Source organism: Aedes albopictus, unplaced genomic scaffold (assembly GCF_035046485.1).
Source record: "Aedes albopictus strain Foshan unplaced genomic scaffold, AalbF5 HiC_scaffold_18, whole genome shotgun sequence".
Lineage (NCBI taxonomy): Eukaryota > Metazoa > Arthropoda > Insecta > Diptera > Culicidae > Aedes > Aedes albopictus.
In genome coordinates, this window is record NW_026916958.1 from 22023 (window position 1) to 43066 (window position 21044).

General features: G+C 42.0%; 1 protein-coding gene across 19 annotated transcripts in view; it reads right to left on the reverse strand.

The window, feature by feature from the left end:
* LOC109621271 (heterogeneous nuclear ribonucleoprotein R) overlaps nt 1-21044 on the reverse strand; it is a 107159-nt gene that overhangs the window by 16312 nt on the left and 69803 nt on the right. For 2 of the 19 annotated variants that reach the window (XM_062843378.1, XM_062843376.1), the window contains exons 6-12: nt 16150-16285; nt 10672-10805; nt 10462-10590; nt 10241-10387; nt 10067-10173; nt 9792-9931; nt 2383-2581 (exon numbers count right to left, since the gene is read on the reverse strand). In XM_062843378.1, coding sequence (XP_062699362.1) covers nt 2383-2581; nt 9792-9931; nt 10067-10173; nt 10241-10387; nt 10462-10590; nt 10672-10805; nt 16150-16285 — 992 coding nt within the window. The other 17 variants (XM_062843369.1, XM_062843375.1, XM_062843374.1 and 14 more) reach the window with 12 other exon arrangements.

The following is a 21044-nucleotide window of genomic DNA, read 5'->3' on the forward strand; positions in this document are numbered from 1 at the left end:
TTCGTTGCACTTCGGGGATAACGACTTGAAACGAATGCCACTCAAATGTAAATAAGGGAAAACAAAGTTCAGTCGAATTCGAAACAAAAATACACATATATTTTGATTCACGGTTGTTTTTGTTGTAGGCTAGTGTGCGGTTTGTTTACGTTGAAAATAGTAGAAAAATAGTAGTAAAATAAAGTAAATCCTTCTCGTTCGATGATTCTAAAGTAGCACAAAAAGCTTTGTTATTTATTTTCATTTTCTTTATTATTCATCTTTATTTTATCTCTCTTTTCACCTAACCTAAGTTTTGCGAAGTGTGTATGCATATGATTTCTTTTTTGTTTTAGATAATTGGGGGCACAAATAAAAGAATAGAGGGGGACAGGGGAGTTACCTAAAGAAAGGAAAAGTTCCTTCTCACTACTAATAACCGTAACTATATAAAACATTCTCAATTTTTCATTTTGCTTCGTTAGATAGATTACTACGCTCAATTAATAAGGCATTTCGTTTTTTTTTGTTTGCTTGTGTACGCTAATTCCTAATTCGTCAAAACTTTTCCCCTAACAAAACTTGCGCAAACGAATCGATTAGTATTTTTTGGACGGTTGGCCGAAATTGATAACTTGATTGGTCAACTTCCCTTTTTTCGTGTGTCAGATAGAATCAGAACACTGACTGTGGTGCGATTTTTTCAATTGACTGATTTGGTTGTTGTTTATTATTTTGACGGAAATGTTCTGCTACTGATGGATAAACAAAAAACAGAGACTTTCGGTAGTTGGAATTTAGGGCAACGGGAGAGATCCACTGGCATATGGCGGTGTGCGTTGTGGGTCGATCTGGTTGCAGGTGTTTGGAAGAAGCATGGGTTGCTCGATTTGGTGATGACTGTTTTCACGGTCTGTTGGCGCGAAGCTTGCGAAAACAAAATGGAGGAAAGCTGGTTGACATGGCGGTGCAGGATTTTGGTTTCACCGAATGATGGATGCGTCTCTATGGGTGTGATCGTATGCGAGTGTTCGTGTTGTGTTGGTGACAGGATAAATGAGCATGATGTTTTGCAGTTAGTCGGGCTGTTTTAGTTTCAAGTTATGCTTCAATGGTAGAAATTTGGAAAATATATGTTAGCTGTTAGACTAGAATCCAATGGATACGCTTAGCACTGGGAAGATAGCGAGAGGTTTCGATAGATCGGTGCTCGAGGGATTATTCACTAGAGCTAGAAAAGGATTACAACGAGTTGAGAGAGGAGATCTTACGCTAGAATTTAGTTGATAATATTAATTTAATAACAAGAAAAACTAGAGAAAGTTCAACAAAAACGAAATAAGTGAAAACTGCAAAATAACTAGGGTGAAAACAGACTTAATAAACTCATATCTTCTCAATTTTCAGTTCTTCTCAACGTGTCGTTCTCGATTCAGGGGGTAAAAAGAGATGTTGATAGTTTTTGTTTTAAATACTAATCGATTCATCGTCAAAAACAACTTTTTTTCACACTGTTGACAGCTTCATTGTTTTCTTCTTCTTCCCTACAACGGCATAGTATGGCCCTTGGCACATACAAATAAACAATTACGCTATAGACTTGGACTACTAATTTGTGTGTGCATGTGTGACACCTTAAGCACTATGGGTAAACTTAAATATAATCTACATTGTTTTATCCTCATTCGTTTCTTCGTGTGTATAATTTCAGTTATACAATGCAAAACTGTGTGTGTACAATACATGATATATCAGGTTTACTAATGTGTGTTTCTTCTATTCGTTAGTGTTAGAGTAAATAAACGTATAAAATGTAAAATATAAACGTTATCCTTAAAAGATAAAATTGCTCAAGAGTGCTGAAGTGACGCTCGGCAAAAGCCGCTTCGGAACGCTGTCGGTTAGCCGTTTTTGGGCGAACCGACGAATCCAGTGAGCGTATTCGCGAACTCTCGCTTCGGCGATCCGATGCGCGAAACAAAAGTAAAATAAACGATAAACAAGTGCACGATCGCTAGCACAGCATGCTGTGATCGTGCAACCCTCCTATGCCTCTTCTGTTCCATACCGCCTGCTACGCCCAGACGGATCCTAACAACAATCTCCTTTGTTTCTACTACTGCACCTATACGATCCTCCTCGTTGTGTACAAATATCAACAGAATTGCTAACATGCCTACAAAATACATCTCATTCGCGATAGTATCCTACTTTTGACTCTTTTGTTTGTTTTCTTTTGATGCTTTTTTGCGTTACAATTTTTTCTTTTATCCTTTTCTGCTAGTATCACTCGGTTAGTTGATTTTTTTTCGATTTTTTTTTTCGTTTGTTTTCAAATTATAAAGTTATCAGAGAAAAACAAAAAAAAAGTAGAACAGAGAAATCAAAGCTGGCCGTCCTCACCTGGTATATTTGGTTGCGTTTTGACGCGCTGGATGCCACGACCGTTGAGACCCACCCCACGGACCACCACCGCCGCCCCGACTGGTACCGGAGCCCCCGCGGTCCCTCGCCGACCCAGCAGGACCCCCGGGCGGTTGCTGTTGCCACGGTGCCCAACGGTTCGGCCACGTGCCGTGATTCCACGTCCATGACCAACCCCCTGTGTGTGTGGTGATCGAATCGGTTTGAATGTGTGCGTGTGTTTTTTATGAGTGTGCGTGTTTGAGCGGGGCGCGTGAGTTCATATTGTTCCGATTTTCCATTGTTGTTGCGGTGTTGCGGTCATTCGTTGTCGGTGTCGTCGTCGTCATCGTCATGATTGCGTTCGTGACGGCATGCGTATGCATTCGGGCACATCGCGACAGTGACCGACAATACCCGATTCGGTTTTCGTTTTCAGGGTTTCGTATTTTCAGGGTTTTTCCATACGAACATGGGGCGTTCGGCAAATTCGATTTCATTACGAATGATGTGGATATGTGTTTGTGTGTTAGGCATTTGTGATTGAATTGCGTGATCAATTTGAGAACGCGCATCATCGGTAACAATAGAAATGAAAATAAAAGAGAAACATAAGAAAAAAGAAAAGCGAATAACGCGTTAGAAAAATGTTGGATGCCATTCATCGATGGATGTAAACTATAAAAGAAATCCTAAAACTTAAAGTGAATGTTCTTCTTTTCTTTTAAAACTAACTCAAACGTAATTATACATTAAATCGCCTAACAACTTTCTGCTCTATCGATAGTCGTCTTAGCAAAAGTACATCTTTGTTTTGTTTTCTTTCTTGAAAATTGAGAAGAGTTACTGAATAGTTCTGAGCAGCGTGGTGCAAATATCCCTAAGAACTCCGTTTCCTCATTTTTTCGTTTTATTCAGTTTTACTTTCTGAAAGTTAGAGTGTCAGTTTGGAAATAGTTAGTTGCAAGGGAAAGAGTGAAAATTGCGTTATTTGTGAGCGAATGGAGCCCCGGATGATGTGTTAGGTTAAGTTATTAACTCGATTTGATATATAATTAGCAAATGAAAAAGACTGTTCTCCTAATCGGTTTCTTTGTTTGTAGATAAACACTGCAATCATGGCCAAAACAGAATATGTAACAGTTCCGAAACAATGGGACAGAAAAGATGTGGTAAAAGAAGCCAAAACATTTTGAACGGGAGAGATGTTATAACGTTGAACAAGAACTGTTAGTACGAACTGATGCTGGAATGGTTAAAGCAATGGAAATAAGCGTTTGATAAATAACTAAAATAAGCGTTAACTAAAAAGCAATATTAAGCAAATTAAAAGCGTTAAGTATAAGCTACGATGGCCATAGTTTCAATATACCTTTATTCCCTAGAACGATCCTAGTAACTGATTAACTAAAGCAAAATAATACTGATATCTAAACTCAACTCGAAAGGAAATTACGAAATAACCAAATAACCTTTTGCTCTCAGACAACTTTCCGCAGTTTGGAGCCGACCACGTTGTTCCTAGCGGCCGCCGCCGCAGCAGCCGCTGCAGCCGCCGCTACCGGGTGGTGGTGGTGATGTGGATGATGATGATGGTGGTGTGAGTACGAGTGATGATGGTGGTGATGATGGGACGGTCCACTACTGCTGGCGCCAGCGCCGCTACCACTGGGACCGCCTCCGCCGGCACCCGCACTGCTAGCACTACTACCCTGATGATGATGGTGGCCGTGATGACCCGACGAGGAGGAACCTGCGACGGCAGCCGCTGCAGCGGCGGCCGCAGCTGCCGCAGCCGCGGCTGCCGTCGCCGCACTAGGCGGATAGTCAAAGTAGTAATCGTCGCCGAAGCCACCACCTCGGTAGTAGTCGTCGTAGAAGGGCGGATCGGCAAAACCACCGCTTCCGCCGCCCCGATGCGGATAGTCCGCGTACCCGTAATAGTCGTAATCGAAATCTACGGAACCATTCCGAGATGGTCGGTCAGATCATTGATCCGGAGCGGAGTAAACCCCAATTTGGAACGGGAATCGGTACACATCAGTGACATTTTATTTTGAGTGTATGTTTTGAGTTTGGGGGCAGATGGCGCAGCGAGCGGTTCGGGTTTTTGTGAGTCGCGTGGGTGCCGCCATTTTGTTGTTTGCGCGCGTGGTTTCGAGTGTGTGTGAGTGCCAGCGAGGAAAAGAAGAGAAGATAGAACCAACAAATGCGCTCAATCAAAACATCATGAATTGCGGTACGGGTTTTGCCTCGACGGTTGCCTAAACTGGGTCCTAGAAATGTAAATTTTGGGTTTTTTTTTGTGGTGGTTTCTAAAGGTTGCTTTTTGGTTGATAAATTTTGAATTTCGAACTACTTTCACGATGTTTTACTGGGATTCTCGTTTTTTACGGGTTGCATTTGTGCAGTACTATTTTGTTTTAGCACTAGACTAGAACTAGAGCATCAGGTCGAAAGTGTGAATTGGAAATTTGGATTTCTCTTCTCCCACATGGTCACCGAAAGCGGCGGGGTGTGGAGTACGGATGAGGTACGGAGTCGGGGGGTTTCGTTCGGTTTGTGGCCAATTCAGTGGTGATCTTTACCGGAAACTCATAACGGAAATCATAAGAAGAAAACTGTGATACTAAACGGATGTAGAAATGTAAAAGACAAACAACAAGAAGAAACTTTCTACAGGAGAAAGAAAGATTTCAGCAAAATAAAAGGAAACTGTTTGGGGAAAGTAGAATAACGAAGGCTAACGCTGTACTGATACTTATGTACACGATACTTACCACGTATGGAGTGAACGTAGTGATTTTTTCGTTGTGGACGAATAAAAAAAATACAGGCAAGGGAAGATTCAAAAATTACGTCCATCGTTTTTCGGGATTTCTAGACCCCCCCTCCCCCCTCTGTCACGCAATTTCCCTATACCCAATACACGTTCTGTCACACTTTTCTAGACCCCCCCCTCCCCCAAATGTTGGACGTAATTTTTGAACGTTCCCCAATGGAAATTCTAAACTATAGCCTAAATAAATGTCGGCTCCGTAAAGCGTGAAAACTTTATGATTACATACTTAGATGACCTCGACAAACGTCGGCATCGCCATGTGCTCAGCAAACAACTGGTATTTGCCAACAAAATGAACTCAAGTGGCGTATCTTTGTTGATCTGACAGATTCCCTGCTCGATTGGAACTACGGAAATGACAGAAAATCGGCTATAGGCCTTTTCAGTTGACAGGTCCGTGTACACTTTTTACAACTGTCGAACAAAGGCGCAAATGCTGAACTTTAATTTTCATAGGAAAACTATCAAAGGCCCCCAAAATCAGTTGCGTCTCATGATTGGGCCTATTCTTATTTTTAGTTTTCTCTGTAACCCGCTAGGTAAACCGTGTTTACAATTTTGGGTACTTTTTGTATAGTGCATTTTACCCACACATGAGTGTTTTTCGCGTGGTGTGTTTTCTGTCAGCATTTGCGCTGTTTGTTTTGATATTCATATTTATCTTTTTAGGTTGGCAGCACACATTTTCATTGTGTTTTGGCAATGTTTTAATTTGTTTGTTTCTCTTTTCAGATGAATAACATCGTTCAAATTGTATCGGTGAGTGCAATACCATGAGGTTCTCATCTTCTCCCGTTGCACGGAAAGCGTCGGCAACATAAGAGAACATGACGACAGTTAAGGAAGGCGCTAGAAGCCGGTGATCGCTTTTGATGTGGTGTGTTTCTTTTGGTCGGACGATGATAACAGAAGAAAAAGGAAGCTATGAACCACGGATAGCGATCGACCTGATGTGTGTTGGGAATTGCCGTACCGCAAGCGTTTACGATTGTGCCCAGAATCGTCAAGAATGATCAACACAAAACAAGTGAGATAGTCTCACTGCCGTAAGTAGCTAAACGCCAATGAGAATGAAAACAAACGTGTAAAAGGGGCTCATCATCTGTGGGAAATTACTTGCTACGAAGAGTAGGTTGTTCCGGTGTAAGTCACCCACGTCGCTAAGGCGGTTTCAACGCAGGATCTAGTCTCATTATCTTGGCTGATTAGTAAGGATCGCAGCTTCGACAGCGTATTGGTGCCCGAACAGGAAGAAGTGGAGCAGAGAAAGAAACAGCAGGTAAGTGCTAACAACATTAACATGTATCTTCTCTTTGTTTTTCCAAGTTCATTAGAATGAATTATCCCTAAGCTACGATAGCTTGAAACACTTAAGGCTAGAACGACAGAAGATAATACCTTGGAAAATTGAAAATGCTAATGCTATTCAAATGATTCGACTATTTAAATTGATTTCGGAACTTGAGCAGTTGCCTACTTTGGCGACTATATTTAAATTTCGTAATATATCTCCTGGGGGCCTACAGTTAGCCTAGCCAATCCGGAGACGACGGGTTCGATTCCCGTTCCAGTCGGGAACATTTTCTCGACTCCCTGGGCATAGTGTTTTATTGTCCTTGCCGCACAATATACAAATTCGTGCAATGGCAGGCAAAGAAAGCCCTTCAATTAACAGCTGTGGAAGTGCTCTACGAACACTAAATTGAAGCGAGGCAGGCCAAGTCGCAGTGGGGACGTACAGCCATAAAGAAAAAGAAGAAGAATGCGTCTTCTGGGGATTACAGTTTTAAACGGGATTGATTGGACGTATATTTTTTATGTTCAAGATCTTCCGAGTGGCAGTGGAATTCTGATTTTCAAAGCTTTTCCTTTAAGCTTTATGGAAATCGCCAACAGATCAAAGGCACATTACCGAATACTCTACAAAATTGATTGTTTATGTTTTACAAGCGATTTTGACAACCTGTTTTCAGTTTAAAGCTACAGTCTTTTTTATATTTGTATTAACGAGATTTTTAGGCCTTCTCGGGACTTACGCCTTACTTCCCTTCCGAAGGAAGAACTCACATTTTGCGAGTTTGTCAGGAGTGGGATTCGATCCCAGGTCCTCGGAGTGGCAGTCACGTGCTTAGCAACAGTCGATTATCAAACAATCGAAAATGCTCAGATGTTCTAATCTCGTCAAATCAATACGGAATTCGGTGAGCTTATAAGAATGGATTCCATGTAATGGGATTTTCAAGGCTACAAACGACAAGCCAGAAGACGAAAGAGTGAAGACCCTTTTCATTTTGCTTAAATTACATGGCGATCGTTACAGGCTTTTTAAGAAGCTCAGGTGCAATGGTTTTGTTTACGAAAAAAAATGTGCTTTCGACATCGTAAGTGGGTGCCAAAGTCGGCCATTGTGGTGGCCATTTTGGAATTCTAACAAGTCTGTCCTTAAATCCCTATTTTTGTTTTTGTTTTATGACATGGCGACCGTAACATGCTTTTTTGCGCAAAGCAATATTTCCTCATGTTTGAAAAATGCTACAAAATGTGGTTGAGTAAGTGACTATTTATCATTTTTTTAATTTTTTTCTAAACCATTTAAACGTCTCAAGTGACAAGCAAGAAGACCGAAGAAAAAAAAACGGAAATTTCACTCCTTTTTTTGTTTCTTTTTAATTATACTGACATGGCGACCGTAACAATTTTGTCTGCAAGACACTATTTCAACATTTTTATAAAAAATCTGCTAAAATGTGATTGATTGGGCTATGGTTTTCCATTTTAACATATTTCTTTTTGAACCAGTTTCGTTCAGAATTCATATAGGCTATTCGGGAGATATCTAGTTTCAGTTTTAATTCTGTACTCCAAATCTCCCTAATTGGGGCGCTTTAAAATTTTGGTTTATTTATAAACAGTTTCAAACATCCAGTCCTGTAGAAGGGGTAGGTTGAAACGACTTCCCGTACAAGCGACGAACCTTTCGAGTGGACAGTTACCATCCGCTTCTATTCCGCCGCTGATTGATGACTTTATGGAAATGAGATCACAAAAACAGCCCGTACCAGAACGAAGGAAACCCCCTTTCCTAGAAGTACCCACAAAGAATGAGCATGGCAAGCCTGTAAAACTTCGCTTTTAAAACTAACCTTCACCGAGACGGTTCGGAATTGCATGCTCCGAAACCATCCACTACACTGACGCTACGAATGTAAAGCTACGGAAATGTCTACTGGGAAGTGTTGCACTACTGGCGCTATTAATGGGGATAAATTACACTGAATGAATGCAAGGGATTGTGTTTTGTTATGATGGCGAGGGTGGTAAGGGATGAAAAATGTTGTTAGTAGAAAGAGTTTTTCTTACGTTATTTAACAAAGGGGGGTGGGTTTTCTACATTTGAAAAAACGAAGCAGAAACGAACTAAACAAACTTTACACAACTTTTTACAGTAATTATTATCGATTTGCTTGGCGTACGTTCGGTCTCTAACCACTGCTGCTGTTGCTGTTTTCTAATATAAGGTTCTATCTTACGAGGGGGGGATGCCAACTGCGTGACTATTTCAAGAGGGTTTGGGGGATTTACGGGATGCGCTGCGGGACTACTCCTACAGTTCGATAAAACAGGGATCAAAATCAAGAACCTTCTTTTGGTGGGGTTTTTGATTTTGGATTTTTTTCGTAGAGCTTTTTCTGATGCTCCGGTTCAATCTGGGTCAAAAGTCCTGTTGTTCTGTGATGAGAGGGTGGTTGGGGTGAGGCATCTGTTTCGCTCTGATACGGCGGGGACAAGGTTATGTGTGGTAAATTTTGAAATGCTTTTTTGCTTTAGATCGAAGTGGGTTTCGTTTTTTCTGTTGATTTTTTTTTCGATTCGCTTTCAAGATAATAAACAACAACATTTTTTACAGTGTATGAACGGAAAAAGTCAATTGAAAAATCATGCAGTGTCTTTCCTTTGATTCTTTTGGTATTTGGATTGAATCGATTCTTTCCTATTCTAGCGTTGACTCGCGACGACGAATTCTCAACAGTTTGGGTAGATTTCAGTATACCTAGTATAATACCATATCGTATGTTCATCAGAGTGCGGGAAAATTACCGAGAAAATCAAACCCTACATGCACTGAAGGAAAAACTTAGAACAGTAAAAAGAAAATATGGAAAACTAATTCATGAACAGAAATCGGAAATTTTCCTATCCAAGTGAAATAATGAAACACGAACGAAAGCGTTTGTAACTTTCCAATTTCCGGTGTAGAGAGAAGATACGTTTTGTCTGATTTCTGATTCGCTATAAACTCTAGTCTGATCGTACTTGAATTCGATTGTTGATGCCCCGTGGGCCTTTGCAATTTACATGTATAGGACTACACATAGATAATCTGGCATAGTTTTGTGGAAGAACAAGTCTGTTTCGTATATTTCTCTAATTGGTGATTCAACAATTGATCTACTTATCGGACAGTCTGTCGTTCACGGTTGTCGTGAAGCTGGGACAGAGAATGTTTCAAAATTGCAAACCGGGAAGGACATACAATAGAAATGTAGAATAAAACGGTCTCACTTACCATAGTCGCCGCGGCTCATCGGGCCACGCATGGGAGCTCCTCGGGGACCGCCGGTGCCGCTGGGAATTCGCATCGGCGGCATTGCACCTGGCATCATACTGGCATGCTGGGGCGACATGCTGTAGGGAGGAACGAAATCACTACATATTAGCACGGTTTAGCTACTGTCCTAAGACTTCGCCCGATGAAGGGCAATGGAAAATATAGCATTCGTTGAAAATTTTGAGAAAAATATTTGCCAAAACGAAAGAGAAAAAAACGTTGTCCATCATTACCCAACAATTCCCATCCTGGACGTCAGAAACTGATTCATGCGCCTTTCCCGAGCTCGCAGGATTTCCTCCTTCTTCTTCTTGTCGGACGGAGGTTTCGCCAGGGACACCTGTAAGCAAAAAACGGAACCGCTGTAGTCGCGCCCACCCCAGCCGGAAAATGTTGACAAAACTAACACAAACCTCCAAGTTAGATCCTCCCAGATCCTTGCCGTCCAGTTCCTTCATCGCGTTGACCGCGTGGTCACGGTCCTCGAAATGAATAAAAGCGTAATCTTTGATTTTCTTCACTCGTTCAACTTTGCCAAACTGTTCGAAACTTTCCTGTGGACGAAAAATAAGCAAAACAACGCATTAGAATCGATGATACGGTGCCCAGTGAATCTGGCAACACTTACCTTCAACTTTTCTTCGCTCGTGTCCTGTGTCAGATTGCGCACGTATAATACTTTAACCTTGCTCATGGTCTGTTCATCGGGTTCTTCCTGGGGGTCCGCCCAGTCCACTATTATATCACATCCCCACACCTGGAACCGAAAGAAAAGGAAAATAAAAAACGTCAGCCAAACTGGCAACATTGCTGGTCACGCGTCCGCGCACAAACTCACCTTTATCCTTCCGGTTCCGAGTCGTCGCTTCGCTAGCGAAGCCGCTTTGTGTGATTCGTACTCGAGGAAGCAGAATCCTCGGTTCTTCTTCTTGTCGTCCGGGGAACTGTAGATTATCACTTCCATTAGGCCGGCTGTTTTTTCGGATAGAGCGGTGCGACGATTCAAACACAAGTAGGAAAACAAAAGTGAAATGCATGTTAGTAGGATCCTGGTTCTGCGCGACTAACTAATCCTTACAACGCTAGAGAACTTTCTCACGCAAACTTAATTCTAATCATACGGTTGGTCGATCAGAACCAATCCACTCACTGCGGATGCCAATTCCGTACATAATTTTGCCGAGTCCTAATTACAACTAGAATGCGAGGAATCGAACAAAAGCTCAATTCAACCGTTGTTAGTTTTTGGTTCCAGATTACGGTGTGGACAAATCCAATTTCAGTGCCAAACTGCTTTTGTTCCTGTTCTTCTGAATGGTTCGAATGAGTTTCTGGCAACACTGCCGTATGACAGCTGCCACGTGTTTGCCGACTAAGATCTAAGCACTCAGGTTCGAGGGGGATTGGACATTCCTGCTTTAAAGCACTAGTGGAGTGATGCAGTAAGGAGAGTTCGGGAATCACATAGGATTGCAAAGGGATGATTATTTACACTTCCGGAGTCATTGTTTACAAACATAGTGACACTCCAATCCGATCAATGCAGGGGAAGAACGGGGCTTTTGATAAAACCGTAAAACGTCAATGAATGTTCCTTATATACACAAAAATCGTTGGTCTTCACTGGTCCTCGGGTGCACCGCTCCGAAGATTTACACGTAAAAGGACTTTCTCCAGTCATTACAGATTCGAGAGCTGGACATCCGCTCTCGCTCTCAGTAAGGCCAATCGCACCAAATCGTTATCGTGTTCCCAATTGGTTCCAGATAGGCCGAAAATAGAATCCCGTGACATTGGCGAGTGCGCGCACACACAAGTTTTGTTCCTAACGTTTGTTCCGATTGTCCGAATCGTATACACAGCGTTACACAAACATTTACAGATAGAGAAAGTAAAAAGATAGGAAAAGAGCAAACAGAGAAAATCTGGGGGTTGGTGGTGGTGGTGGTTGTGGTTGGTGTGTGTGAATCCAATTGAAAGAGGGACCGAATCGTTGTAAAATGGATGTTTGTTTTTGACTTAACGCCGTTCTGACGGGGGTCCACCAATTGGCCGTTTAGTTTGACTCTTCCGCGTATGCTTTTGTTTACAATTGTATTGAGGAAAGGTGCACACATCAAACTGTTCTTGTTGTAGTAGCAGAGCTGTCAAAGAGTTCCAAAATCAGCTGTGATTCAAAACGTCTTGTGAACAGGCCTAATCTCTGATCGTATGAGTAACGGCGAGATGTGTGTGTAACGCGGAGGCTGAAGAATTCGATTGCTGCCGGATAGTGGTCCGATACTCGGAGAACGAATTGAGGTTTCTTTATCGAATCCAGTTTTGCCGTACTGTAGCTTGACAATTCGGGTCAAAATGTATGTCTGCATAAACATCCAATCCAATCCGGTGTGTATGTGAATGGAGGTTTGAAATTTTGACAGTTTGCCGAATTGTCGGAAAGTTTGGGCGCACTGATTCTGGGCCAGACCAATGGGTTGATTTTTGTTATTGTAGGGGGGAGTTCAAATTTGACCAAATCCAAGATATCGATTGAAAATTTCACTTTGGGGGGATTTTCTTACTGATTTCATTTTATTTTTTTGTTTGTTTTTGCATTCGAATGGAGGAAGGGAACAAAAGTGCAAATTTGGCAATGATTTTGGATCTTCCAGCTAATTTCCAACGTTTTATAAGTTAGTTTTTTAGGAAATTGTTGAGCTACAGAACCGTAGGTTTAAATTTAGCAGTTTTAAAATCGCTGAGCCGTTGTTTTTGAGATGTTGTTAGATTCCCGCCATTGTCAATGCGAAGAAGCCTCCGAAACAGATATCATCCCATTCTAATACACAGTCACACAAATGACAGCAAATCCAAACGACAGGCAAGCTTTTTGGGGCTTTTCGGAGACATCTTTTCATTGACCTTAAAATACAATTTTGAGAGGTAAATTTTGAGAACAAAAAACAAACCAATTCTTAGCAAACCAATCGAAACAATAATTCAGATGCGAAATGGAAACAAAACAGAAAAACTCGTTTAGAAGAAAAACCAATCGTACGTGATGTTCTTACGGTAAACGAAAAATTAATAATAAACAAAAGTGTGTTCTGTGACAGAAAAGCCAATCAAATGCGTCAAATTCCAATCGCTATATAGTACGAGAGACAATACCAAATCACACTTGTCCACGCTGTGGTCGCGTCGGTTTTTTTTCTCTATTGTTCTTCGTTGTCGTGCGTTGTTGTTATTTCGGTTCCGAATCAAACTACTCTACTACACTGCAAATTTTTTCGTACTGTTTCGAAACTGCCAATCATCGTCGTGCTACTACGTATTGTTTTTTTCGGAAATTTTCCAAAACGGTGATGGTAGGGGGCGTGGTCGTCGTCAAATTTAGATGCGTGTTGTTGACAAATTTAGACAAACTGGCCTACTCATTCGGGACAATAAGAAAACAACAATAAACAAAGATTACAAGGCTCAAATTTTGAATTTCCTGTACGTTCAAATTTTCTAGCAAATTGGTGTTGGTTGGTGGTAGTAGTAGTTGTTGATTTGCAGGGGTTTTGTTTTGGACTTACGTGCGTATTTAGCAAATTCCTCTAACAACTCATCGCGATCTCTATTCTTAGGAATATTTCCGACAAAGAGCCGGTGATTGTTAAATGATATCGTTACACCAATCTTTTTGCCTTTCCGAATTTCATAATCATTCAGCTGGAATTGGAACAAGAGAGAGTTCAACAAACGAAGGGAAGAGAGAGATTTTTGGGTTCAATGCATACTCATTATTTTGGGTTTTGTTTTATTTTTTTCATGAATGATTATTTTGATTAATGATATTTTTTGGAGCTTTATGCGAAACTAAAAACGTGATGGGGAATGTTGAACTGAAAAATTTGATGGAGCATACGGGGGGAGTGATGGAGGGCGACGTTGATCTGGCGAAACTAAATGGGGTGTTTTGAGGCTGTAGTAGCGAATGACACTTTGGATGACAGCTTGATTTGACGTTTTGTATGGATGGAAGCGAAGTTGAGATGTCTTTTTACTCTTGTGTTGCACTTTTTTCGTTGTTTGTTTTTCAGTATTTTGAAATATTTTTTTTCTTTTGGAACAGATAATGACTGGAGATTATTGGTGATGAATTTAGTGTTTGTTTACATTGCTTTCGGGCGCATATGTGTGCAAGTGGTTGCAGTTAGAAACAGTTTCGTTCTATTGTTTTTACGGTTAGCACTCTTCTAGTACCTGGACACTGACTAACATGTAGCACTATCCATGTTTATGAAGTTATTGACCTTGCAGCGATGACAAATTGACACACAAAGGGGTATGACAACAGGGACAAGGGATAAACCAAAAGGTTAGGTGCTGCTAATATTGTTTTTATCTCGTACAAGGCTGTTGTAAGTTTTATGAGGTGACATTTGATTGCATTCTATTAAGCAAATAGTGTATCGTGGTATTTTTTCGATGATTTATGAATTTTGAAGCCAATGAGGTTAGAACATAAACCTAATCTAAATCATAAGCCTATTTTAAAACAAATAAATATAAACATTTTCATTTTCTTTGTTTTGCAGGAAACAAAAGCATCCATCTTCACTGTACACTGAGTGAAATCAACTGCTTGATTCGGAAGAAGCAATCGGTCATCGACCGAGGCGGCTGATGGTCGAGAAAATCAACTAAACACAAAGTAGTAACAAAGAATTGAAGATGGCAGCATCTGGTACTCGACCGCAGGAGATGTGCAATTACAGGAAAACGAAAAAAGCGAGCTAAACTTAATCTGCAAGTGCACGCACTTCCCCTCGAAGAAAAACAAAAGGAAAAAAAAGCAGAGGGTGCATCTTGCTCTTGCAGGACAGGTGTTGAGCGCGGCCACCAACTGATTAAAATGTATTTCACTTGCATTTTGGGATGCAATTTTTGCAACAAAGAATACACCTTTCGCGCGCATCAAAAAGCAAGGGACGGATGCTACGCCGCGCAAAACGAGCAGGAAAAAACTGAAGATTGAAGTTGCAACTAAATCTGCTTCTCGGAGAACCTGTTTAGGTACAGATGCTTCCCCCTTGGTGGATGGCTTTGCTAGGGGGTACTTGCCGGCAATGAATTGCGCGCTCGAAAGAGGAAGGGAAGTGAAAGAGCGCGAGAGAGAAGAATGGCGATGAAGGAACAGATAAATTCGGTGGGAAACTGAGAAATTGGTGGTCCTCGATGCGTGAGAACCGCGCGAGCTTGGTCCATATTAGAGCGCTGCTGTTCGATCCCTAACTGGCACAAACTGATGGCAAAACGCTTGTGGACGTAGTAATGTAACCGAAAATCGTAAGATATCGGGACGTGAAAAGATGTTTGACTTGGAGCGTTTCGTTCCACCTTAGCCGTTACATGGCGTCAGTATTGATTATAAAAAATCGCGAGGGGTCCCAAGCCGACGACATCTTTGATTGAGATATTTTGGCTTGTGTCACACCCCTCGAAAACTACAGATGACAGCTCCGTTTATTCATCTGTCAAACCAAAAGTCAAAGATCTTTTCACTTCCGAATATCTAGGCAAAAAATGGATGCGATGAGCTTACAAGTCGTGCATGGAGTACATAAATGGGCTGACGATGTGAGTGTGCGCAAAGGGACGAAGAAAAAACAGGAGAAATTTACTGCATTCAACCGCCGTTACTGTTACGTTACATTTACAACAGACCACACACGCGTGCTGGGTCTGGCTGGAGATATCTCATCAAGCAGAGGAATACACGCAAAAAGATTTGATGTGACGTGGGACGACGATGGCAGTTGGTAACCGGGACCGGGATGAAAACCCGACGCGATTGGTTGTCTATATGTATTGGTGAAAGACCGACTTCCTCTATTGTTCTTCATTGTTCCCTGTCAGCGCAGGGCTGCTATCGCAGCGTTCGATTGGTTCGTTGTTCTCAAGGTTTACTTACGCTCGCATTGTGTTTACTAAAAACTGGACGCGTCACACTATTGCTCACACAAACCGAATGGTGCTCAGTAAGTGGCGACAGGTGAAAACAAATCCAACGAAATCTTAACCATAGGTATGAACTTAACTTAAAAACCAAATAACGTAACTAGAGAGAGAGAGAGACAACAGAGTTGTAACACAGAAGCGTAAACCGAAAAGTTCCATTTAGAGCAGAGCGCACATCAACGTTTGGCGAGTTTGTAAAATCAAAAATTTAGGGTTTAGCTTCGGTACGACTGACTGTGTGTTTGTATGTGAGTGTGAGAGATAGTAAATATAGAAATAAAACAATTCGAACGGTAGCCAATGCGGGTGTTCGTTTGATTTTTACCTGTTAGTTTACCAAACTCGTCTAATATCTCCTCTTTGCCTTTTGATTTAGGTATGTTGCCTACAAAGAGGCGCAGATTCGGTACGCTTACGTTAATTTTCAAACATTTGCCGGACTTTATTTCATAGTTATCGAGCTGTGGGGAAGAAAATGGTACAAAAATGGTGAAGAGAAAACAAAAATGAAGAAACCAATAATGGAAACATAAGAAATGAACGAATGAATGAAAGAAACGTAATAATCGGTTCAAGAGATAATGAATGGGGAAGAACAATGACATTCGATTAGTTGCTTTTGCTTTTTTTTTCGGAGGCCAATTTTTGGGGGAGAAAATTGGGTGGGTTGCTTTGCTTTGGGGGAAGAGGGAGGGGAAATTTTGAGCAATTGTTTCATAAATTTTGACAGATGAGGGATGGTGGAACAAAAGAAATAAGGGAACTAAAGATATTTTTTTCTAACAGAAGAATAATTTGTACAAGTAAAAAGAAACAATGGTTCTAACAGTCAACTACTGAAAAACTAAAGATTAAAAAGAAACCTTACTTAAATAGTCGGAAATAAACATGCTCGTAAATAAAATAAAATCAGGTACGTCTACAGGAGAAGTCTTAGTTGTTGGTTTTTTGAACAATGTTGGTGATGAAATCATAACAAGTAAAGGTGATTTGAAACAACCAAAACTTCTTTCTGCAAGTGCCAATGATCAATTTTGGTTTAAAATACACTTTTTCATTCCCAATCAATACGTAGGTACCCAACAGCTAGAAGAAGAAAATAGTCGACGAACCGAAGATTCAATTAGAAAGAAGAAATGCTTTGTAAAAGCATTTATTTGCCCACTCAAAGGTGGTTGACAAATGGGGATCTTATTGCCATCTCGTTGTGTGAACGTCAACTTCTCATGTACCTGAAGAACGATCAAATGGTCTACTTTCCATCGACACCAGGTGCTGAAAAGGAGCACTTTTCTTCTTACACATTCTGCTTAGCGTGATGATCAGGGCAACTGTAAGTTTCTTGAAAATTCAAAGAGCAGTGCGGGAAAACGATTCCATTGATTCAGAGGTTACATAACGCGTTATTTACAAGTAAATATTTCAAGATTTTCATTATTTCAGCAAAACTTTTAATGTTCAGCTTAGAATTTCGGAAATTCAGCCTAGAGGTATGGAAATTCAGCCTAGAGGTATGCAACATTGAAATCTGAATGTAATGGTAGGGCATATAGTGTTGGAAACTGGCTCTTTCGTTATAAACAGTGTAAACAATGTAAACATTGAAATTTGACTTGTATGTTTACAATGGATCTTGAAGGCACAGAAAACAGACATGGAGGCTTGAACCAAGGGAAATGACATATCCTTTTCTAATCGGAAAATTCGCATTTATCCGTTCCAAACCGTCGCTAACCGCTGCTAACTGGGCAGCAGTTAGACACGGTTAACAACGGTTAGCAACAGATAAATGCGGATTTTTCCGGTTAGCAAAGAAAGTGTCACTCCCCTGGCTTGAATACATTTCTGTGCAAAGAATTTAGTCGAACATCAACGCCGCCAATGATGCGTGTCCGACATACAGCTCTTTTTGACAAAATGATCAGGGGGACGACACAAGTTTTCACAACCTAAAAAGTTTGAATATCCCACAAAAAGTCGGCATATCAACTGAAAAGACGGGTTTACCATGATTTGTTTTCCTTTTTTCGACTGTTGGTATATTTTGGCTTTGGAAAACTTGTGTCACCCCCTCGGTGTCTGTGAGCGTCAAAATTCACTAACAAACAATGAACTTGTCTACGGTGACGTCACACGCCAACGAAGAAATGAAGAATCAACTCGGGGAAAAAAGAAGACCGTGGATAAGTCCATGCATCGTCAGCACCAAGCGATGGCTCCTTTGTTTTGATGCGCTAATCGTTAGGGAATGTTGGTTTCAATGATCCTGTTGCTAGAAATAAGAGTTTCCAGTTGTTTGTCAACAATTTGTTCAACGCTCGACACCCGCAAACAGAATCTACTTCATCCGAGCGATGTTTCATTCTCTCAGGAGATAATCTCCTAAAGACCGTAATTTGCCAATTCCGAGAATCGCCCATAAATGGCCATTCGATCAAAACCGACAACAACTTGTTTGCAATCTTCGAAAGCCCAGAATTCGACCTTCTGCACTGCTGCTGTGGCTACGGCTGCCACCGCCATGCAGTTCTTCTTGCCTTGTTCTCGCTAAACTGCATTTCAGCAGCAGCAAAACAAGAAAATTAGCAACAAAGCGAAACTGTGTGGAAAGTAGGTAGTAATTTATTTCCTCTGTCCCCTCTCTCCACTTCATCAGGATTCTTTCCATGCTTCCACCCAGAAGCGGTAGCAGCTGCTACACCCATTTCTCCTTCTGATACGGCGGGAGCCTTGCGCTGCTCTGCATCCTGTTCGTTTGCCCTTAGCTCAAGAAGCGGAAGCCAGCTGACTTGCCACAGGTCATTAATTTTGACCCCCACTCCCGCGCACCAATCTTCGCGTCCTCGCTCCCCCGCATATGCATATGGGGAGGCGGACGCCACGAGGAGAAAAGGTGAAAGACTTTTCCTTTTTTGCGTTGGAAGAAAGTTGCATCGAAACGGGTCGGTAGACAGATGTCCGTTTAGCATGAGAGCCCATCAATCTACCTCCTCTTGCTTGAACGGTTGAACTTCCTGCAGTCGGGGTGCAGCAAGTCCCGTGGATTATCGCTTCCATTGATCATCGACGTTTAGCGCTAGCAAAAGTTGTCGTAATTGGAAAAGTTTGCACATTTCGAAGTCCGTACAAACACGAGAGTCGTACAGCACACGCAGAGACACAATTCGCCAATTGTTGTGTAACTCGCAGCGAGCCAGCAGAAGTTGAACGACACACAACGGATAGGTCAAAGGGTGGATCGCTCAAGCGTGTCCGCCAGGTACCGTTAGGTCGCCCGGGCCATGGACAAAACCGACGAAGCGTAGCTGATCGATGCCCGAACCAAACAAAAAAAAAAGCGGGGCACGCGCTGCATCGATCCTGCACAGCAGCAGCGGTGCAACGTGTGTTGCAAAAGTGCAGTTATTCGGGTGTTTTTGCGCGATCCTTCGCCGTCCTTCGTCCTCGTCGTCATCGGTAGCAAAACAGGCGGGTCCCCTGTTGCACATCCTGTTCTGATGGTGCACCGGTGCGCGCTGATGATGAGTTTCCTAGAATAGGGCCGGCGTCATTCGCACCCCGTCCGTGTCTGTTCATCACGCGGCGCAGCACGGCGGCGGTAGCATTATTCCAGGTATTCAGCGGGACCGTGTATTATATAGTCTGTAGAGACGCGCGAAGACCCGAACGAAGATGGGATAGAGGAGACAAAGCGAGAAAAAAAGGTCGCGCGTCACGCGTGCGCCTCTTCGGGAAACGAACGGGACTTTTCGGCGTGGCGTGTGCCGTTGGGTAGCTCGTGCTACGGCTGTCGCGCGCGCGCGCCACGAAGGTTATTCCTTCCGATGATGGGATGGTTGGATGTCGGTCGGGTCGGGTCGGGTGATCGCCGGGTTTCCTAGTGAAGGGGAATGCATTTCGGGAAGATGAATGCTGTTTTGTTCGAAAGAAAGGTTAACGAGTGCAATTTGTTGCTTTTGTCTACAAACTACTCCAATGTTGTTGATGTAAGGTCGATCGGTAGTTGTTGCAAACGAACCGTGAAGTGACGTAGGTAAACGGGGTTAATCACAGGTGAGATATAACTGAATGTTGTTTGTTTTTGTTTTCGGAAGGATATCAATGACCATCTGGTACACTGGAGCTGACTGTACACAGAAGGTCGTGTTCTATGTAGAAAATTCTTATGAAAATCGCCCCGTTCGATGAAAAGAGGTAGTCAATAAGATAGAAACATGCTGGAGTTTGAGAAGAGTTGGCAATACAGTAGTTTTAATACAAGAGTTATTGCTTATAACGAAAGTTCTACGTATATTTGTAAATAGTGAATTTAAAATGACTCAATGCATGAGGTCATTGAGTTAGGAAGATGTCAGAGAACTACTAAACCTATTGTTGAAACAGAAATGAAACTAAAACAATAATTATAACAAATTCCGTAGTCCAATCTACTTTGGCAAATGATGTGGGACCTTTCCGAATGACGGTTTCCCACAACTTGGCAGCCATTATAGCCTAATAACCACGAAACACCAATCACCTCTACTACACTGCTTCTGTTGTTGGACTAAGAAGATTACACCCTGTGTATTAGGATAGATAAGGTTAGGACCAACCCGGTGCTACAATCTAAAAGTACCCTCGTCCGTTCAAATCTCAACTACCGTAAGTGTCTGAGGACGGATTAATCAGAGACCCGCGTTGGAACGTTGTTTACGTAACGCAGGGTTATTCTGACTTTCCGAGAATCCATCCTACTGCGAGTACTGATGGCCGCTAGTAGTCAAATTCGGTTTGTGGTAGAGATCTTCCGATCTCTACGGATAAATCGCTTTTGCTGGTAGCCGCCATTTTTACTCGATCACGCTCGATCTACTTTGGAAGATAGTTAGGCCCTCCACGGGAAATTAAAAGATGACTACACCTAGTTCTACTGCGCAACGATTGACGTTGCGTCAACGCTTACTAACATGAAGTTAACATTAGATACAGAGTGCGGATAGGCCGAAACGTTTGAGTAGTGGTGAGATAAAGATGAAAGTTTTGTAGTACTGAGGTGGAGTTTCTTTTGTTTATGGTTTTCTTTTTCCTGGGATCAGGTTAGAATCAGAAGGTGTTCGAGACTAGGAAGACTACACCTAGATACAAATGAACAGAGGAAGAAAAAGGATAGGGATGCATCGGGATCGGGGGATTCCGGGAAGAAGGGATTCATCAAGCATCTTATATAGAAAGAACGCA